We start from the raw sequence: 19,638 nt of genomic DNA, 5'->3' as shown, positions 1-19,638 counted from the left end.
AGTTTGCTACCTCCACGAACTTGGCCAAATACTTTTAAATAGAAAAATCAACGACAAAAACTCATGTGAAATTAGCCGATATTTTTAAAATTTTTACAAAACAAAGTCAGAAATCCGAAATTAATTGGCCAAGTTCACAGAAGTTTGTTTACAACGAATGATTTGTTTTTGCGCGCATTGTTTCAAACTTTAGAAGTTTGATTTTGCGCTATCTAGTGTCAACAAACAAACGTCATATTTGTACGATTCTCATCTTCCATCTTCAAGGAATCTATTTTTTTTCATGGAAGATTCAAAATCTAACCTAACTAGCGTAGTCGTCTGTCACTCGTCACTCTTGCATTTCGTATTTCCGACAGAAAACTAATAGCTTTGCCAAATTGACAAATTACCAGGTGTTCTTCAGTCAACAATTGTGAATCAAAAGTTACCGATCGAAAAGATTACGACAAAGTTCAACGATTCCTAAATCTGTGACAACTTCGTTGAAATTCGGTGACAGATTGTTGTTTTTTTGGATCATCATGGCAGAGGCCACAGCAGCCGAAGAACAAATGTCAGTGAGGCATAAAAAGGAAAAAAAGGATTTACAGGGTATGATTTCAAAGCAAGTCAAAAAATTTCAGATCTATCATTATTTATGTTGAATTTTTGAAACATTGGAAGGAATTGTAAATTTTCCCTTGCCTCCCAACAATGCGAACTCCAATGCCATTTTTGGGATGATAACATATCAAGAGCAGTGAAACAAAATAGCTCATCAGTGAAATTTTTCTAATGTTTTTTTCTGCAAATTTCAGCACAAATCCAAGTTCTTAAAAAATCAATTTGCAAGGGTGATAAGAAAAAGAAAAAAGAAGTTGCCGAAGAGATAAATCGTTTAGAGTCAGAACTGGATACCCGACACAATGAAGAAGTTGCAAACTTGAAGATGAGTCGGGTCACATTAACGGAAGCATCTGATGAACCTTCACCTGAGCCGGAAGAAGAATTTGTTGAGAACAAAAGTGTGGAAAACGCTCCCAAAATTTCAAAAGCTCAGAAACGTCGAGACAAGAAAGCAAATGCAGAGAAGGAGCGGAATGAAAGAATAATTGAACAGGAGGCATTAAATGTTTTTGGAAAAAGAAATGTTGAAACTCAAGCCATAAAAAAAATCCTGATTGACCGGGACCTCATGATTTATGAAATACCCAGCGACGGACACTGGTAAATGGATGATGAAATTTTTTTATTTATGAAACGTGTTTTCCTTCAAATTTACTCAGTTCAAGACGACTGCAAAACTTTTTCATTAGAAAAATACTTTTTTTTAGTCTCTACAACGCAATAGCTCATCAATTGAAAATCCTTGGTGAAATTCCATTGGGCCTAAAGGATCTTCGGACAAAGACATCAAGCTACTTACGCGAAAATATGAATGACTTTTTACCGTTTCTGTCGAATCCTGATTCCGAAGAACTGTTTTCGCTCGAACAGTTCGAAAAATACTGTGATAATATAGCTTTCACAAATGCATGGGGTGGAGCTGTTGAGGTGAGAATAATAGAAACTTCTGACTAATTGTACTTGCTCGCTTAGAAGCCATCCATTTAAATAAAAGAAAAACAATTGACATTATTTATAAACTTCTAACCAAACTTAACAATTTTTTGCCACAACCTGAAAACTAAATGTGGGCAGTTTCAGTAATATTCAAATTGATTTCCCTTGTACAAAGATTGAAACGTTCAGAAAATCGAGTTTGACAAAACTCAAAAGAAACGCAGAATAGCAAGTTCGAATACTGTCGCAGTAATGTTTATTTAAAATTTCGTATAATCGATTTAAAAATATTCAAGTTATGCTTTTGTTATCCAAACACAGCTGCAAGTGCTTTCTCATGTCCTACGGTGTCCAATCGAAGTTGTCCAAGCGACCGGAGCTCCATACCTCATAGGGGCAGAATACACGGATAGTAAAAAGGTAATTTTAACTTATCATCGACACATGTATGAATTAGGTGCTCACTACAATTCAGTAACAAAATTTATAAAAGAAGAAGAAAGCTGATAAGCATTGACGAAAAAAAGGAACATTAAATTTTTAGCGTTATTTTCTCGAGATTTCAAGCTTTCAACGATACCTTTTTTTTTTGATTTTTTCACCCATGAACAATATTAACTTTATCTTAAGCATAACAAAAATGAAGAAATTAACCCGTAAGAAAAACTCGAAAATTTGACAACTGGTCATTTCCTCATGAACAATTACAAATCTCTATTTTGCCTATTTTTTAAATTTTGTTCTCTTCAAAATCGTCACACATTGAATGATGACAATTTTATATTTCGGTTCTACAATTTGAAACTATTGCAAATGAGTAGGTAAGAAAAAACCAAATAAACATCGAATTTCTCGTATTTAGAGATTGGTACCAAAGGATCAACTTAAACTGAAAAAATATATCATATTGAATAAGTGAATCGATACTCTACAAGATTTAAAAAACTTTTTGACAATTCTACAAAAACAAAAAACCTCCTGAAAACAGCAATGCTGTTTAAAATGCTCGTGAGAAAGCAAAAAACGAATGTCTGTGAAATATATTTTGTTTTTTGAACTTTTCGAACGCATAATTATGCACAAATTTCGTACATTAGCGAATAGTTTACTTTTGTTTACCGAGATCGATTGTAACAAACGTTATTCATTCCTGGAATATCCACCATTTGATTCTACAAACCGAAATAACAAATTCTAAAAGTACCTCTGTACAAACGATCAATAAGCTGCCACAAATGAAATTACATCTGTTGTAATGTGTTATCCAACGAATTGAAGATAAAAAAAACGAAAAATGTTTCGCAATTCGAGGGTCAGTGTTCGAAAGATCCCTCAAGAAGAAAACAAACGAAAACAATATTGCATATATAAAAATTCGGACGTTGAGAGATCTATAGCTTTGTAGAAATCGTATTTCTTCGAAGAGACTTAACGTTCAACGTTACGATCGATGTGATTTGTGACGGTCAAATAATAACTGCCAAGAACTTGAATAATTACCGATCGATGTTCATTGACCAGCTCAATAGATCTAAATTATCATTTCTGTAAAAATCTTAAAATAAATAATCAGAATTATCAATACTAAACTTGAAGTTCGAAATTAGCTTGGACTTTCGTAAGTAATTGTAACGCGTGTTCGGTGGGTGGGAAAATAAACGTAATTCTGGTGCGAAAAACATTATTTTTTTACTTAACCATCCACCTCCAAATTCCAGTTTCTCCTGAAGCCAAATTCGTCCCAAATTCATTGAGAAATCAAATACTTAGTCGATTATGAGTAGTCGAGAAAAAAAACCGAAAATTCCTTTCAAAAATTTCCAGTATTTTTGTCTCCCTCCTCAATTATTTCAAGACATATCTTAATTATTAGTGTTGAATAAAAAATTTTTTGCATAAAATTTGTTTTCATTCAATCGTTTTTATTGACTGTCGCGGTACGCGTCTTTTGGAGATTATTTCTCTATGTTATTTGAAATCGTTGATTTTTCGTCCTCTGCCGTTTCCTTACCTTTGGTAGGATCGTCCGGTTTCATAGCAGGGAATAGCAATACTTCCTGTGAAAATAATTTAAAAAATTTAATTAATAAATTCGACATTGCTTCGACGTAAAAGTAATGTATTAATTCTGTTTTGATTGAATTTTTTTTTTTTAGTTTCAATGATATCTCTAGTATCCATCGAAGCGTTGAAATTTAAATGATTTACTTTGATATTGTTGGAGTCCGTAAGGAACATCGTGAGACGATCAATGCCCAAACCCCACCCGGCTGTAGGCGGCAAACCGTATTCTAATGCCGTACAGAAATTTTCGTCCACGAGTTGAGCCTCATCATCACCCGCTGCTTTGTCCTTGGCTTGTTGCTCGAATCTACATATAAATTCGATTGCAATGATGAAAAATATCATAATGAAGGTTCCATAATGTTGTGAAACACTTTGAATAGCTAATTATTTGAATAGAAAACTCTTGGATATTTCGTTCCAAGTGGAACAAAATGTCTAGAATCAGTTGGCTGTTCTCACCTTTCTCTCTGTACGAGGGGATCGTTCAGTTCGGTGTAAGCATTACAAATTTCTTTCTTCATAACGAATAGCTCGAATCTCTCCGTGAGGCCTTTAGCTGATCGGTGCCACTTGGCTAGAGGAGACATGACTTGAGGATGATCGAGAATGAAAGTTGGATTTATACAAGTTTCCTCAATGAATTCACCGACTAGTTTGTCCAATAAACGAGCTCCGGTTTTGGGTGGTGGACAGTCGACGCCATGCTTGTCGCAAATGTCAGTCAGGATTTGCACAGCTTCCGGCGTGTTGAGTTTGTCAGCTTCGGGTAATTTTACTTTAAGTTTTTCTTCGAGCGTTTCCATCATCTGAACTCGTTTGAAAGGCGGGGTGAAATCAATTTCTACGGGTTCACCTTCTGGTCCATCGGGATGATAAGTGATTTTATAGTTCCCATGAATACTTTTGACCATACCGGCTATCATGTTTTCGGTGATGGTCATGAGGTCGTGATAATCAGCATAAGCCATGTAGAACTCGCAAGTAGTGAATTCCGGATTGTGGGTCATATCGATACCTTCGTTTCTAAATTGTCTACCGATTTCATAAACGCGATCAATTCCACCGACGACAAGCATTTTGTGATAGAGTTCAGGCGCGATCCTCATGAATAAATCCATATTGAGATCGTTGTGATGGGTGATGAACGGTTTGGCAGTTGCACCGCCAGCGATCATGTTCATCATGGGCGTTTCGACCTCAAGGAAGCCCATCTCGTCAAAGAAACGACGAATGTAAGCTATGATTCTAGCTCGGATGTGAAACTTTTCTCGTACTTTGTCGTTCAGTATGAGATCAAGATAACGCTGTCGGAAACGTGTCTCTTTGTCCTTCAACCCGTAATGCAAATGTGGTAACATGTGCAAACACGGACTCAAGAGTTTTATACTACTTGGCATTATTGAGAATTCACCTTTCCTTGTTTTTCCTGGTTTACCAAAAACTCCAATTATATCACCTCTTCGAATTTTTGCTGTGTCAGCAAAAAATTGATCCTCGCTTTCGTAACTTCTCGCATTCGCCATCACCTGAATCTTCACTCCCTCCCCACGGAGATCATAGAATATCAACTTCGCGCCTGATTCTCGTATCGCGTGCACTCGTCCAGCGATACTGTGCAGTTCCTCAACAACTTCTCCATCTTTCAACTTTTCACTATATTTCTCAATGAAGCTTTCCAGCGATGTTGAAACATGAAATTTGTGCGGGTACGGATGATCATTCGCTGCCTTCAACTGACTTATCGCTTGGGTACGAAGCTTGAAGTATTCCTGACAAAATATTATGCTTATTAACAATCATCACAAAACTCGAGTTTGCAGTTTAACCGGCAAGCAACTCGTTATTGATATTTTTTCAGAATTTGAGTGATTAATCATCTTACTCAATTCATTTTTTGTTCTATTTATGCATTATTATATATCATGGCTATGAACAAAAATGATTTCAAAAAATTATTTGGAAAAAAGGACGATCGACAAGGAATTTATGAATCGTTAGAAAACTTTCTTGTTTTAATAGTATGACAGCAAACAATATTTAGTTCATGAACTGTATTAGAATATTTAGAATATCTTTTGCTAAATCTGTTAGATGGGATTGTTGAATAAAATGAATGAATAAAAATTTACGTGAGGACTAATATCTTCTTCTTTCACAGCGTCCTTTTTTTCTTTGGGCGGCGTTTTGGGTTGAGAGGCAGTTTTAGCAACATTTTCTAATTTTTCTTTCTCCTTTTGTTGAATTTTGAGTCGCCTTTTCTGCTCACTAAAAAAAAAAAAAATTCCCAATGATCCACTGTAGATAATATTTTTTCATTGAAGGTACATAGATTCGATTCTTTCTTTAGATGTTGCATTTTCGGTCATAACGATACGCACTTTAATGCAGGTCTGTGAACGGAAATGTGACGCAATTCTAAGATTCCAGTCGTTGCGGATACATGGCAAAATACCGGTTGTGCGGTAAACCTCACACTTTTGGTTAGAGAAGCGAACATTCTTCAGTCTGACAAGGCAATCGTACGGAGCACCGGATCAAAAGTTTAAGTCGCTTGAGACATCAGGCGTTCTAATACAAAACTATTTTATTCCTTTAATTCGCGGAAGAAGCCGTTGATTGATATGGAAAATGTTAAATGTATCCATACGTCAAGCATAGACATGTGCAAGACAACGTGGGAGGGTGATCGGGCTAAATATTAATGCGAAACTTTGATAGGTTATGTCTATGAATAACCTAATAATATTGTATTATTCTTGTTTCACGATCAATTGCGAGTTTTATTACTGAGGTTTATTACTTTTAAACACATGTTTACTTACTTTTTCGATAGTTTTTCACCCGTTGCCTCAGCCATGGTGATAAACTTTTTTGTAGAAAGAACACAGCAATACCGTGTTCTGTTGGTACAATTTTGTTTCCTCTGAAATATCTTGCGAGGCGAGCTTCTTCGTTAGTTTGACCGTTGGCCGTCAGAGTAATGGCGCGAGAAAATACAATTTTGAATGTTCCTCTTCTTTTACCACAAATATGAATGATCCTTTTTCTATTTCACTAAATAAAGGAATCAATTAAAAATTTGAAAAGTATTCTCTCTGAAATTTGCCAGAGTCTACTTGAGAAATAATAAAGCTGAATATTGATTTTCTTACTATTTCAGAAAGGAGTTAAACTGCGATATGGGAAAAACAACTTTATTGAGGAACTTATAATTACAAACGGAAGAACTTGATGGTTTGCCATTCAGTCGAAGGAAAGGATGAGACCCTCAAGTCCAACTTACACCTATTGGTTTTTATTATGTACATTCCATTTTATCATTGAGACATGTTTCCATAGAGACCACATCTTGTTGATATGACGTCCATTCTTCCCTCTCTCTCTCTCTCTACCACTGATCAACATAAATACTGTTAAATAATTAATTCACGAACGAGGCTCTACAATAATTCATCTCAAGTTCAAGTTCATCGGAAGCTTAAGTTTGTTAAAAATGAATGGGGAATGTTTTAGTTTCCAAGACATCAAGGCGCTGCAACAACTGGTAGCACCGCCAAAAGATGATTCAGATTCTGAAGATGATCTGCCCCAAGCCGGTGCTAGAAAATTGGGTGAGAGCAGAAAACCAGATTTTTAAGTAAATTTCTTATTTATTATAGATCCAAAGAATGAACGCAATCAGAGTGGCTTAACCGGTCCCTGTAATCGGAGAACATGAGCATGAGAATGACCTAAAAGTAGAAAATCTATAAATCCAAATAGAGGAAGGAATTAAATTTTTATGTTGAAGGACCTGGAGATATTGGTGCACCGAAAGGAACCTTGCAGGAGCATGTGGGACCTCACGCTCCACTTAAGGGTGATGGCGATGAAATTTGGCATTCATCAGAAATAAACGCAGCCCCAAAAACCGAAATTCTTGATCCTCGAGCAGTCCCAGAATATGAGATGAAATTTAAGCAATCAGTTAGTCCTGAGGACGTTTATCTTGGTGTGAGTTAAATAGGCATTAGCATCACGTGAACATGGGATATTGAAAAAAATTTCCATTATTCGCCTAGAAAATGAATGGAACGCCACGAAAAGTCTTTCTTTTCGAAATTTGTTTCTTGTTTCTAAAATATGCTCAAGGAATTGGGAAGAAATTTCATAGCCCAAAAAAAGGAAAAATGAATTTAAGATTGACGTTCAAACTTAGCAAACTTCAATTCAGTTTTTCGCTAATTAGATGAACTTCAAAACTCCTGGTTCTGCGTCCTGCGAGTGGTTAACAGTGCTCGTGAAACTTCCCGGTGAAACGAGAGAGAAAGTGGAACTTTCGGTTGAATCCGATTTCGTCGACATCCGCAGTCCCAAGTAACAATTCTCTGCACTTCTTATTTTGTTTCTCTCATCTTTTACTCTGAAAATACGTAACACGTCGAATGAACTTTTTTGTGCAGATACAGATTACATTTGTCAACACCTCATCCCGTTGATCCGAACGCTTCGTCGGCGAAATGGAACGTCGATCATTCGACGTTGGAAATCACACTTAGAATGACGCGCGAATTAGATGCCATCAATTTTTGAAGACGCAGGCAAAATAATTTTACGAAACAATAATGAACGGTCAAAAGTGAACTCAAAAGTGAAATGTCAAAAATGTTCCAAAAATGTTTCAAAACTTCTCAGTCGATCCTAAACGCCTTTCTCCGCCTTTCAACAAAGTTTTGCTGAATACCCCAGTGCACGAAAAATCTGCGAGTTTAGAAACATATCGTCATTGAAAATTCTCATGGGACTTATCGTCGAAATGAAATTTTCTGAAATTTCCTTTGAATCATTTTGAAAAAAGATAGAAGCTTGCCATCGATACACTGATCAATTTATTCCGAGCAATGGCGGGGGATTTTCGTAGACAGAAAGACCGATAAAATGTTGATAAAAATGGTGGATTGTTTTCACTTCCGCAAAATTAATTGACCGATTGATTTGTTGGTTATGGATGGAATATTTACAGTTAAACGATATTAAACTGCTTCGTAAGCTAAAATTCATATTTATGTAATATTATCAGAGGTTTTCGCGGTGATAAATATACGATATTAAATTTCGGTCGAAACTTATGCATGAAACAACACACAGTGGTGGCACGGTGTGAATTTATGAATGCTTTTGAACCTTCGAGAGCAGAAAACCTGCCTTGTTGCGGATCTCCAGCGCTGGTTTTAATTAAACGCGACACGGCGACGGCTAATTAATGAACGTGTTTTCTCCCTTTTCGGACTCGTGTGTGTACGTTCAGGATAAAACACGTGTGAAGAGGTTCGAGGACGTAATTTACAACGATTCGAAAACTAAAAACCATACCCCGTTATTAAGCTAGTTTTTTTTTTAACATTTGATGTTATTGAAATTATTTGACCTCGTTGAAACTTTGAAATTCTCGACCAAATACGTTCTACCGTTCAAACATTGAAGGAGTTTTTCGATTGTCGATAAAACGTTTTTTTCAACAATTTGGGTTTTTTTTGTTACCGAATGCAATTTATGAATAGTTTTGTGTAGGTGAATCATAATCCTAACAGGACTGAGCGTTGATTTTATGGTTCAATGATTTTTCCTCGAACCATATCGGGCGTAACGAAACATTAGTGGAATTCGAGTAATTCCACGAATGTTCATTGTGAAAATTAAAAAAAAAAAAATAAAAAAACGGATCTGGTTCTCATTTTGAATTGTAAAAAAAACGTTCGTCTTTTCAATGCGATCGATTTTTTCAAATTATCATTTGCCATCGCAGCGAAACAGAATTCTTACTTATCACATTCTGTCTTTGAATGGCACCACGGTCTTACATACAGGTCTTGAAACGTAGCCAGTTTTCTATAGGACGGCGTGGTTCTCTTATTGTCCGCGTATTAAATGTTTGATATGGTCGTGGCGTGGCGCTGCAATCTAGGGATGTACGTAGGTAGGGATGAAAACGTACAACCTATTTTTAAACAATTATCTAACCTAAAATCACTAAAAGCAGCGAGTGCGTTATATGGTCATACCAGTACGACAAATAAATTCCCTACTTTTATATTATATTGAATTTCTATAATTCTTAGTGCTTATCGTGAGACGTTTGAAGTGAAAAAAAACGAAAATGGTTAAACCATGTGCGGTCCCGCGGTGGAGATTTTATCGTATATACGCGATTGTTTATTACATTCCTTTGCGTATGAGGCAAAATGTTCTTCAAGAGAACAGAAAGTTACAACCAAAATTTGTAGTAAAAAAAATGTCCAAATTGGTGAACCAATAAAAATAACGCCGTATTTCTTCAAACTACATACGTTTATTTCATTTATAATCTCCGTAAATACTCTTGCCTCTAATCTCCATATACGTATCATTCATAATAATGAAATCATAATAATATTCATATTAACTACTTTTAAAATCATATTAATTAACTACTTTTATTCATAAAAATTCAATACTTATAACAACAATAATAATAATATTTCTTTTTATTAGGGCTATTGTGCATCGCGCATGCGTTGATTATCCATCCCTCGATCACAACGCCGATCTGGCGGCCACAAAGTGAAATAATTGAGCACACGTTAAGAGAGCCACCCCCACTACCTTCGTTTCAAGACCTGTATGTAAGACCGTGAATGGCACAAAGGCTTTTGCTACTGCGGTGGCTGCGGTGCATGTTTACCGAATGTAAAGCTCCCTCTATTATTCCCAACGGCGAAGTTGTACGCGAGGCGCTTTCAATTCCCTTCTATTAGTCCTGGCTGTTCAATGCCCGCGACTCAGAATTGTTTGCATACCGCAAATCCTCCTCTCAGTAGTATGACGAAAAAGTGCAAATGCACAACAAGTGAATCTAGTGAATTGTCCGAAATGACGTGACACACAGAACGTCTGCGCTCACCACAAAGAGCTGTCGCAGTTTACTTGTAACGTCAAGTGTTTATCGTCGTGCGTGATCTCCGTGCGATCAAACTTTCATCGTCAAAATGACGGATAAAATATTTGAAAAAACAAATCCCCATATTTTCAATGGCAATCTTGAATCCTGGATGACACATCTCCCGCCAGTTTTGAAAAATCTCCCTATAATCCAACTCGCCATACCCGGTAAGTTTATCTTCGAATGTTTTGTTTTTTCGAACACTTTCCACGTCGACTCGACGTTGAACTTGTTTTCTTATGATTGTTATTCATCACTATCATTGTTTCAATCGTTATCATCAGTTTGTCGTCACACGTTTTAACTTTCTTCGATTCCATTTTGTCAAGCGGTTTCAAGATTCCAAAACAATTCATCTAGTTATCTAAAGTTTTATGCTTGAAACACTGTTGAGTTGATAAACACCGATGACCTTGAACTATTTCGCGGTAAAATTTCCATTGCATCGTTCCTGTTTTTGTTGAGCTGAGTTAAAATTATGCAAAAATACGATATGAAGAGAGTCGAAAATCGATTTTCAGTTTAACGAGAAAAATATTGAAGTATATAGAATTCCGAATAATTCCGATTACTCTCATTTCCTTTGTTTGTTCCTTCATCACGAAAAAAATGACGCTGATCGTACCGGTCGAAAGAAAAAATAGTAGTAGCCTTGAAAGTATAAGAATAATGAGTGAAGGCTTGTTATTGTGAATAAAACGTAGGTTCTCACAACACGATGACATACGGGATAAAACGTAGCAACGACGTTGGTCCGGACAAGCCAAAGTGGCTGCGGGTGCTCAGTCGTTTTTTCTCCTTCATTTCGAAGCCAATTATTTACAACTGGTCGGTGACTCAATACGAGGATGTGACGATACAATTAAACGGTGGAATAAGGTGATGCATGCAACGAAAAAAAGCCACTCATTCACTCAATCGTGTCTAGAAGCTCTTGCTCGATAAATATAACAAAGGAAAGGAAGGTTGTCCTTGGCAGATTTTCCCGCAGATTAGAAGCCACTTCCGAAGCAGGCTGCGTAATGAAAAATGCCTGATTCACGTTCCCATCGAGAATAGCATGAAAAAGCGGAGATCCCTAAGAAGAATTCATAATTTTCCCACTTTTACTGCCTTCGAAAGAGTGATTTTTGGATGAAAATTTTCAGGTACCTCGATCTGCGGCTGGCCACGAAATCATCGAACAACGAATCGATATACTTCGTGCACGGGCTTTACGGTTCGGAGGTCACAGAACCGTTGGAGTCGGTCGATCATTGGCTGACGGCGCATCCCGAGGAGGTCGTGCTTCTCGACTGTCAACATTTTTACGAATTCACGAAGGAAAATCACCGTTATTTCGTTGATAAAATAAAACGTATATTCGGCAACAAAATATGTCCGGCTACGCGAAATCTCGTTGATATCAGTTTGTCATGGTTGAATGAAAGGAAATATCAAGTTTTAGTGATATACAGAAACGAAATAGCGGCTGGGGAAAAGCACGTTTGGCCGAGCGGTTTGTGGCCGACGCCATGGCCAGATACGGTCGATCCGGACAAAATGCTTCAATTTCTCGAGCTTAGAATTCGAAATCGCACCCCCAACGTTGGCTTCGTCTCGCAATGTCTTTTAACCCCCAACTCAGCTTACGTCGTCAAACATTTGTGGGGAAGTTTGTACAGAGACTTAGCCACTTTGTGTCGGAACGCGTCACTGCCTTGGATTCGTCAACACAAACCTGGAATCCTTGGACTCAACGTCGTTATCACAGATTTTATTGCTTACGATAATTATCTGTTCTCACGGACGGTAATTCAACGTAATAACGAGCTGCTCAGGACTCCGCAAACAGCTCATTCCCCTTAACACTCATTTCCTTTTCAAATTCAATTATGAGAAATTCTATTTTATACAAATTTTTATAACAATACGAAAATAGTTATAAAAAACGAAAAACTTTCGAATGTTGCTTAATAGAAATTAACGAAATGATGCTATTTGAGGATCTTTACAATTGACAATAAATCATTGGAAGAAACATTTGAAATGTGAATTGCCCAAAACCGTCGGAGCTCAGTCGTTGAATAAGTGGAAACAACATTTTTTCCTCTGTAAATTATTTATTCTACTGTCGATCTTCGCTGATCCCAGAAATTGAATCTCTGGAAGGATTTGCACTTACCAACTGAGCGATTATTCGAGTCGTTTTGATTATTTTTTATTTCACGCTCTTTAAAGAACGTTTCTGTTGAGTAGGAGTTATTGAAGTTTTTTTGTTGTCAAAACCATGGTCACAAAACTCGTTTTTTAACAAATTTATACTCAAAATCTATAAGGTTGCATATACTGCGAAATAATGTAATTTTCTACAACGCTATGAAGCTGTGTTAAAAATTGTTAGCCCAGTTGTCAAGTTGGGCATGGTTCTGTCACAAAGCTCATTCTGTATATGCACTAATTACAAAAATGATTAATAAAGTTTCACACAAAATGTTCTTGAAATGTTTTTTCATTGAAAAATCGATTTTCTTTCCACTTTTGCATTGCGAGTTCCAATAATGCGATGAGATTCTTCCAATTTTATGTTCACATACTTTGAGTGTCAGTTCATTCACTGTTTTTTCGAGTTCGTAACGCTAGCATGGCATTCGGTCAATTTTCATTTTAAATTTATTACTGACCACCGGATAACGTATTAACTTTTGTGCGAAAATTAAAAAAGAACAATTCAATATTCACTGGGGAACTACACAGAAACGACATTCAAAAATGAGTCAAGGTAAAAATTTGATGAGCCCGGGTTCACTTTGCTCTTGATAATCGTAACATTAACATTCGGTGTAAAGGGAATAAAATGGGGCGAATCCCGCGAATGCAAGTTGTATCTCAAGGGCCAGCGGGCATCGGTGATGCAGCTGTGGGCGCAGAGAGCTGTTGACATTTGTCTTGTGTTTTGTTCGTTTTTTCCTGCATTGGAGCAGCTCCCCTCGCGCATCGCGTTAGTTTGTGTAACATTTTTTTATTATCCCTTTCGCGGCTGTGCAATCATTCTGGAGTGGGAAGGATTTCAGTTGTACACACGTTTATGTATCTGTCAGATTCCGTTATAGCTGCCGGCCCTTTCTCTATTTCTCGCTCTCCCTCCCTCGGGGTGTAGTAGCCTCTATCACGGAAGTTGATAAAGGGGACGCCACCGTTGGGGGTTTTGTCGCTAGCGTAGCATGAATACTCTTTGAAAATAGCGGAGATTCGTTGGATATGGCTCAGTTCATGGCAGACGCTACCGTTACGAAACACCGAACCCTGCTCCAAGCGCGTCTTTCGTCAATTTGTTTTCAAGTTTTTGTTATTCTTCCATTACCGAACCATCGTTTTTTCCTTCTTGTGTCTCGCTATGATGTCATATTGTAACCTAGTCAAAATGCGGACCTCGAAATACAAAAATAAAATGTTTACATTCGATTGGACATCGTCTGAATTATGGTTTGTGTTTTTTTTCCGATGTTAAATTCAATCTATTTGGATAACCATAAAACGAGTACACTTTTAAAAGATTTTTGTTCGCTGAAAAGGGATTGATAAAAACTATAGGGAGCGATTTGTTTTTTTTTCGAGCCGACAATGTTACGGTTTTAATCGAGAAAAAATGCACACTGGGTGAACGGTATGGAAGTACGAGCTTTTTTTTCATGCCTGTACATTCGTACATTGATAGATCAGGAGAAAAATCAATAGAATTTTTTAAAATAGAGTCGTTAGCGAGTAACAACTCATTTTTGTAGCTTTCTCTATCTCTCTCTCTCTTCTATATATCTCGTTAAAATTCCCATCCGATCGGCTAGTTTTTTTAGCCCATTCTCGTTATCCGTGGGACATTTTTATTCCGTGTCAAATACGCAGACTCGCAAATGCTGCACACCGACACGATATTTTTTACGCCTCTCTAGCTTTTCTTTCATTTGGGATGAAAATTTTTATTTTCACCTCGCCCGATATCCACCGCTTCTCTTTCCCTCTCGCTGTACAGCCGGAACGAGATTGGCACGCAGTTGTCGCAGTTGCCATGCTCGACCGATGAAACGCGGATTAACGATGATGCGACGTGAGCTTTATTTTTTTATCCACCGGCACGACCAGCCACTGCGTTTCCCATTTTCATCTCCATTCTCCATTCTCCCTCTCTCTTTCTAGCTCATCGTTTTTGTCAACCGGTTTAATGCCCCTATTGCTTTAAAAATTTAATCCTTCTCTTTTTTATTCTCGAACCAGACGAAAAATAGGTAAACATTTTCGACCGAGAGGTTATTGCGCCTCAAAAGTTCCCATCTCGCATTATAGCTTCATTTTGTTGGCATCGAAACAGTTTCGCTTTTTCATTATTCGATTGGCTTAACCTCCTCGATGTATTCGGATCCCAGTTCATATATTCCGAATGAAAATTCTGTGCATCTCCAGCTATGAGGCTTGCTCTTTACAAATAAAAATGAAAATGTTATTCGCATCGTTCTGAATTCTCCCGAGTAAATCCCTCGCCGCGTATTTGGAGCGTTGGTATAAAAACAGCGATACTGTGAAATGGCAAACGATAACAGAATCGATTCAGCTGTCAATTCGTTCGTTTTTCGAATGTGAAACGATGCCGAATTATAACGAGGCTCGATATTCCATTGATAAATCATTCCTTCCTGTGATTTAACGTCTCATTCGTTTTCGCCGAAACATTTTCACAGCCGTACGTGGAATATCGTCGTGAAATGTCATCGGGACGCGATCCTTCGACACGGAAGCGAGAGCGGGGACGACGGTCGACGCGAAGCCAGACAAAGTTTCGGAGTTCTTCGGAGCTCCTCGCAAGTGTGCCCGCTACGAAGGTCACGGGAAATCTAAGCTCTCGTCGGTTAGTCGCACGCACGCACGCACGCACACAAATCTCCCGGCGCTGGCTCCCGAAACACGTGGAATTTCCAAGCCCTTGGAATCCACCTCGCACGAAACATTGCACGACGCGGTGGAAGCGAAGGTGAGCGGATAAACGATGCATTATTAATCGCTTACGACGCAAATGCTGTCCCAATGCTTTCGTTCGTTTATATCATTTATCGAGATTAAAACTCAAGCTCAATTTTTCATAGGGTGCGACCTCGAAAATGCTGATGATTTTTTTTCGAGGCTACGAACCGTCAAAACATTAACGGCGGGGTAAAAAATGACGGCTGCCCTTTTCCCCGGCGAGCGTATTCGAAACCGTCTTGACGTTGACTTGTCAGACCTCCCAGCAGACGACACAATACTCGAAGCAATCTTCTTGTCGCGTTTGACAAATAACTCGAGGATCCGCACCGCCGAGTGATGTGAGAGAAACAACACGAATATCTTTGGCTGTTAGCATGAAAAAATTGAGTGGCTCCTCCGCCGCTGGAGCTACATTGATTTTCGTCGTAAATATCGCCGCTTTCGTCGAAGCTGCTTCCCTTCTGGCTTCCAAAGAGCGTTGATCGGTGTGCCATAGAGTTTTCATGAGGCGATGGTAAAAACGAATACTTGGTCAAAAAACGATGCATCCTTGAAGGGTTTTTCTGTCGTTTTACCCCGAATTTATCATCCGAAGTATCTTCAGTGGCTGTCAACGTGTCTCTCAGGAGTTGACTCGTCGAAACAATATCGCTTATCGATACCGCACGAGCCGCGACGACGTTCCGAGCCTAATGACTTTTCTTCGTCTCGACTCTTCGCGAGAGCACTTTTCCCTCAAACCGTTTCTTACTCCAATGCAATTAACGTCAACTCGATTCTTAATTAATCCAAAGGTAGCGCAACGCTTGCATCGCGGATGCTCATCCACTGTGCTTCCTCCAGTCGCGAGACTATCCCTTCGCCTCCGGAGCCAATCGAGAACCGCCTTTCTTAAGCCCCCTCTGAAACTTTCCAAATCAGAGCAACTCTCTTTTCCACCTGCTGTTACTGCTGCCTCGCGGGGTGCTCCGTTTCACGAGAAAAACTTGGACGTCTCTCTACCTTCGGTTGAGCGCGCTAACAGAAGCTCCCTCCTTCGTCTATCGCTCGAACTAGCTCACTTTTATATCGCTCGAGCGGGGATATAAATCTTTTATAATGCATACGTTTCGCTGTAGTTGGAGAAAAAATAACAAAAAACCGCTCGAATTAGCAGCGGTAAAACGAAATTGGGAAAAGAAAGGTCATTCCTCGGAGCTACTTGCGGCTTCTCTTCTTTCCTGCAACAATCTCATGAGCATAACTTTCTGATTAACTTACCAGGACGCGCTATCGCTCGAGTGCGGTTTTTAGACTTTGGAATTCGGAATATCCGCGATAATTTTATTGGGAAACATCGTGGGAGCGTGGTTTAGCGAATTGACTGGGAATGAGCTTTCATTTTTTATGCATACACAGTTATAGAAGAGCCCAGAGAGCGACTGGTTTTGAGCAGTTGAATATTTGGCGACCAGAGGTCAGACCGAGACTCGTGAGTTCCCAATAGTTATCTAATTGCTCAATAACTGAAAATTCGAATCCTCCAGAGATTATCGATATTACGTTAGGAATATTTATGACCGAAGTGGTGAAGTAACACCGAAAATTTTGTCGTTACGAAGTTCAGATGAATATTCGTTGGGGTCGATTAAGGGTGAATGATACAAAAGTCGAAATAATTAGAAATCGATGAAATTTGGTGATAATGTTCTTCAACATCAAGTGCGAAAACACAAATTTTTTCAAAATTTTCTTCTGTTTAGTTATCGAGTAATTACGCATTAAAGCAGATTTCTTATGCCCGGAATGTATACCTATATATATGGAAACGCTATGCTTATACACGTGAACTTTAGTGATCAATTACTCGATAACTCTACAGAAGAAAAATCTTAAAAAATTTGTATTGTCAAATTTGGCACTAAAGAATATGTTCACCAAATTTTATAAAATTCTGATCATTTTGAATTTTTTCATGTTTTTAGCATGGTTTAGCATGGCAACATTGTATCGCCTGTGCAATATATCCTTAACGTATAATAACGTTCGTGAAGGAAGAAAAAGAGGCTCGCGCGGGCTCTGACAGTCTCACGAAAGGTTGAATCGAATGTTTAACGAGCTGCAGATACACCGTAGTTAGAGGTGAGAATCCTCTCGCTTTTGATTCCATCTTAAAGAGCATCTCAGTGATGGAACGGTTAGTGTGCAGATCGCATGTAAATTGGTCGGTGCGGATAGGCCAAAGGAATTCTTGCTAAGAAACCTAATTACGTTGGTGTGTCCGTTGAACGATCCTGGAGGGTGTCTTCTCGTTATACAACGAATGTATAGACGCGACAGTTAAACGACGTGCAGCATCGTTGTTGGACGGAGCTGTCGTTCAAGATTTCATTATATTTGTACATAGTTGACACAGCACGGTATAAACTTCCGCTAGACTGCGCGCTCCGGAGACCGGACAATCCTTGTGTACAGCGGCCACTCACAATCACTGTAACTTCCTCGTTAAACTAACTTTGCCCAATAAACAGTCTCGGGACGCGACATTCGCCTAACCGTTTCAACCCCAAATTTCATACGTTCTTTCGAATTCATCTGCGTTGGGATGACCGTCGATTTTAGTGGTACGGGGGCGACCGGGGCAAGATGGAGAACGTACATTTTTATTTTTCGTTCCATCAGTTTTTCATATATTTTTTCAAAAGTCACAGAATAACGAATTCTTTCAAAATTTCTTCATACTTTTTCCAATTTTCATCCACAAAAAAGGCTTTTTTACATTCTTTTTTTATATATTTTTACACAATACACATTGGCGCTACTGAAATTAAGCAGTCGAGGATGCATTCGAATGAAAATACAATCGTTAAAAAATTTCCCACATTTCGAAAACATTCTGCAAAAATTCTCTGTTCATTTCTTGGCGTTTGAGCTCCCCGAACTACCCGAAGGGGCCCAGTTTTGGCCCGATTTTTCCTACCAGCATTTCAGGATGGTGCCAAAGTCCAGGCTCGGCCTCGACTCCATCTGCGTTCGGTTGTGACGCTCGTTATTTCGCGTAGTTACACATTCACTGCCGATTTTAATTTCTTGTCTTCGCTCGGACCCGGTTTGTAGTGGTTTTGAGTGGGTTCTGTTAAATTCTATTCCCATTTGTCGATGCAGACTCGGCTGATAAAAACGACGTGCTGATTCTTGAGGAGAATAATGAACGAGTCGAGAAAATATGGCAGACGATGATGATTCAGAGTCGTTTGATGTGCACACATATGAAAAAAATAAAAGAAAAGAAAACCTCACTCGTTGCCGCGTGATCGTTATCGAGAATAATAGCGCTGACCTTTGATTTGGTGCAAAGGGAAGAGCGAGACTGGCGCACTGTCGCGGCCCGAAGACAGAAAGCGAGAGAGAAGCGGCGAGGGGGGAGGCGGAGAGTGACGGAGATGGGAGGAGAGGAAATATTGGATCGAAGGCAATTATTGGAAAACGCGAGAGAACCGCACTCGCGGCCGCGATATCGTTGCGTGGAATCTATGCCTTCGACGCGTCCCTTCGTATCATGTCCATTTCCTCGTTGTACAGAGATACGATTATATATCTCAGCGACGATAGAAGCACGCGTCGATCCTTATCCAATCATCTCCCTTTTCAATCAACGCTTCGTTCCATTAACTCAATATTCTCTCCGTTTACAGCCCCCTTTTTTGCGTTTTTAACGAAAAAAATCGTGATTAAGCATTTAACTCGTAACTCGTTGACATTTGCTATGACAAACGTGTACTTTGGGCTCGTACTTTTAACAGTAATATTATTCTCCGTGCTTGAAACAATCGTAGTCCAATCGAGACTCGTCGGAGCGCATCAATTCGTTCGTTTTCATACGTTTTGAGGTGGATCGAAAAAAATTTAAAAGCATTCGTTTGGCCTCCGATTCGAATCTATCGTGGCGCATGATTATTTTCATTGCTTCAAAAGAACCTTCAAAAGGCGCCATCAGCGGATGAACCTTCGCGTTCCCGATCGATTCACAATTTTTGTGAATTCATCGTTGATAGGATCGAGCTCGTATTATTGCGAGAGTGCGAATCTGTAAT

The 19,638-nt window shown here is 38.7% G+C and overlaps 4 protein-coding genes across 8 annotated transcripts; 3 read left to right on the top strand and 1 right to left on the bottom strand.

Moving 5' to 3' along the window:
* Positions 1–242: 242 nt before the first annotated feature.
* On the top strand, positions 243–3,224 carry LOC122411167 (deubiquitinase OTUD6B). Its single transcript, XM_043419760.1, has 4 exons — positions 243–594; positions 801–1,209; positions 1,317–1,536; positions 1,867–3,224. The coding sequence occupies exons 1-4, from the start codon at positions 525–527 to the stop codon at positions 2,050–2,052; spliced, it is 885 nt and encodes a 294-aa protein (XP_043275695.1). The 5' UTR covers positions 243–524; the 3' UTR covers positions 2,053–3,224.
* Positions 1,867–9,933, top strand: Dnaaf6 (Dynein axonemal assembly factor 6). Of its 4 annotated transcripts, none has more exons than XM_043419762.1 (6): positions 1,867–1,965; positions 6,773–6,914; positions 7,126–7,223; positions 7,403–7,605; positions 7,841–7,968; positions 8,055–9,933. In XM_043419762.1, exons 2-6 carry the CDS (start codon positions 6,844–6,846, stop codon positions 8,182–8,184), a joined length of 630 nt encoding a protein of 209 aa, XP_043275697.1. In that variant the 5' UTR covers positions 1,867–1,965; positions 6,773–6,843; the 3' UTR covers positions 8,185–9,933. The 4 variants fall into 4 exon arrangements, with proteins under 4 accessions (XP_043275697.1, XP_043275696.1, XP_043275698.1 ...); XM_043419761.1 differs by lacking the exon at positions 1,867–1,965 and adding an exon at positions 6,167–6,330; XM_043419763.1 differs by lacking the exon at positions 1,867–1,965 and adding an exon at positions 6,169–6,403.
* LysRS (Lysyl-tRNA synthetase) lies at positions 3,216–6,585 on the bottom strand. Of its 2 annotated transcripts, none has more exons than XM_043419755.1 (5): positions 6,435–6,585; positions 5,742–5,877; positions 4,072–5,381; positions 3,754–3,916; positions 3,216–3,602 (listed from the first exon to the last, which is right to left on the bottom strand). In XM_043419755.1, the coding sequence occupies exons 1-5, from the start codon at positions 6,467–6,469 to the stop codon at positions 3,501–3,503; spliced, it is 1,746 nt and encodes a 581-aa protein (XP_043275690.1). In that variant the 5' UTR covers positions 6,470–6,585; the 3' UTR covers positions 3,216–3,500. The 2 variants fall into 2 exon arrangements, with proteins under 2 accessions (XP_043275690.1, XP_043275689.1); XM_043419754.1 differs by lacking the exon at positions 6,435–6,585 and adding an exon at positions 5,991–6,131.
* A 374-nt stretch (positions 9,934–10,307) lies between the features above and the next one.
* Positions 10,308–13,047, top strand: LOC122411166 (PI-PLC X domain-containing protein 3). Its single transcript, XM_043419759.1, has 3 exons — positions 10,308–10,737; positions 11,275–11,449; positions 11,719–13,047. Exons 1-3 carry the CDS (start codon positions 10,617–10,619, stop codon positions 12,416–12,418), a joined length of 996 nt encoding a protein of 331 aa, XP_043275694.1. The 5' UTR covers positions 10,308–10,616; the 3' UTR covers positions 12,419–13,047.
* The last annotated feature ends 6,591 nt before the right edge of the window (positions 13,048–19,638 follow it).

This window comes from Venturia canescens, chromosome 5 (genome assembly GCF_019457755.1).
Source record: "Venturia canescens isolate UGA chromosome 5, ASM1945775v1, whole genome shotgun sequence".
NCBI classification, from domain to species: Eukaryota; Metazoa; Arthropoda; class Insecta; order Hymenoptera; family Ichneumonidae; genus Venturia; species Venturia canescens.
The sequence above is the reverse complement of the archived record's forward strand: the minus strand, read 5'-3'. Positions and strand labels throughout refer to the sequence as shown.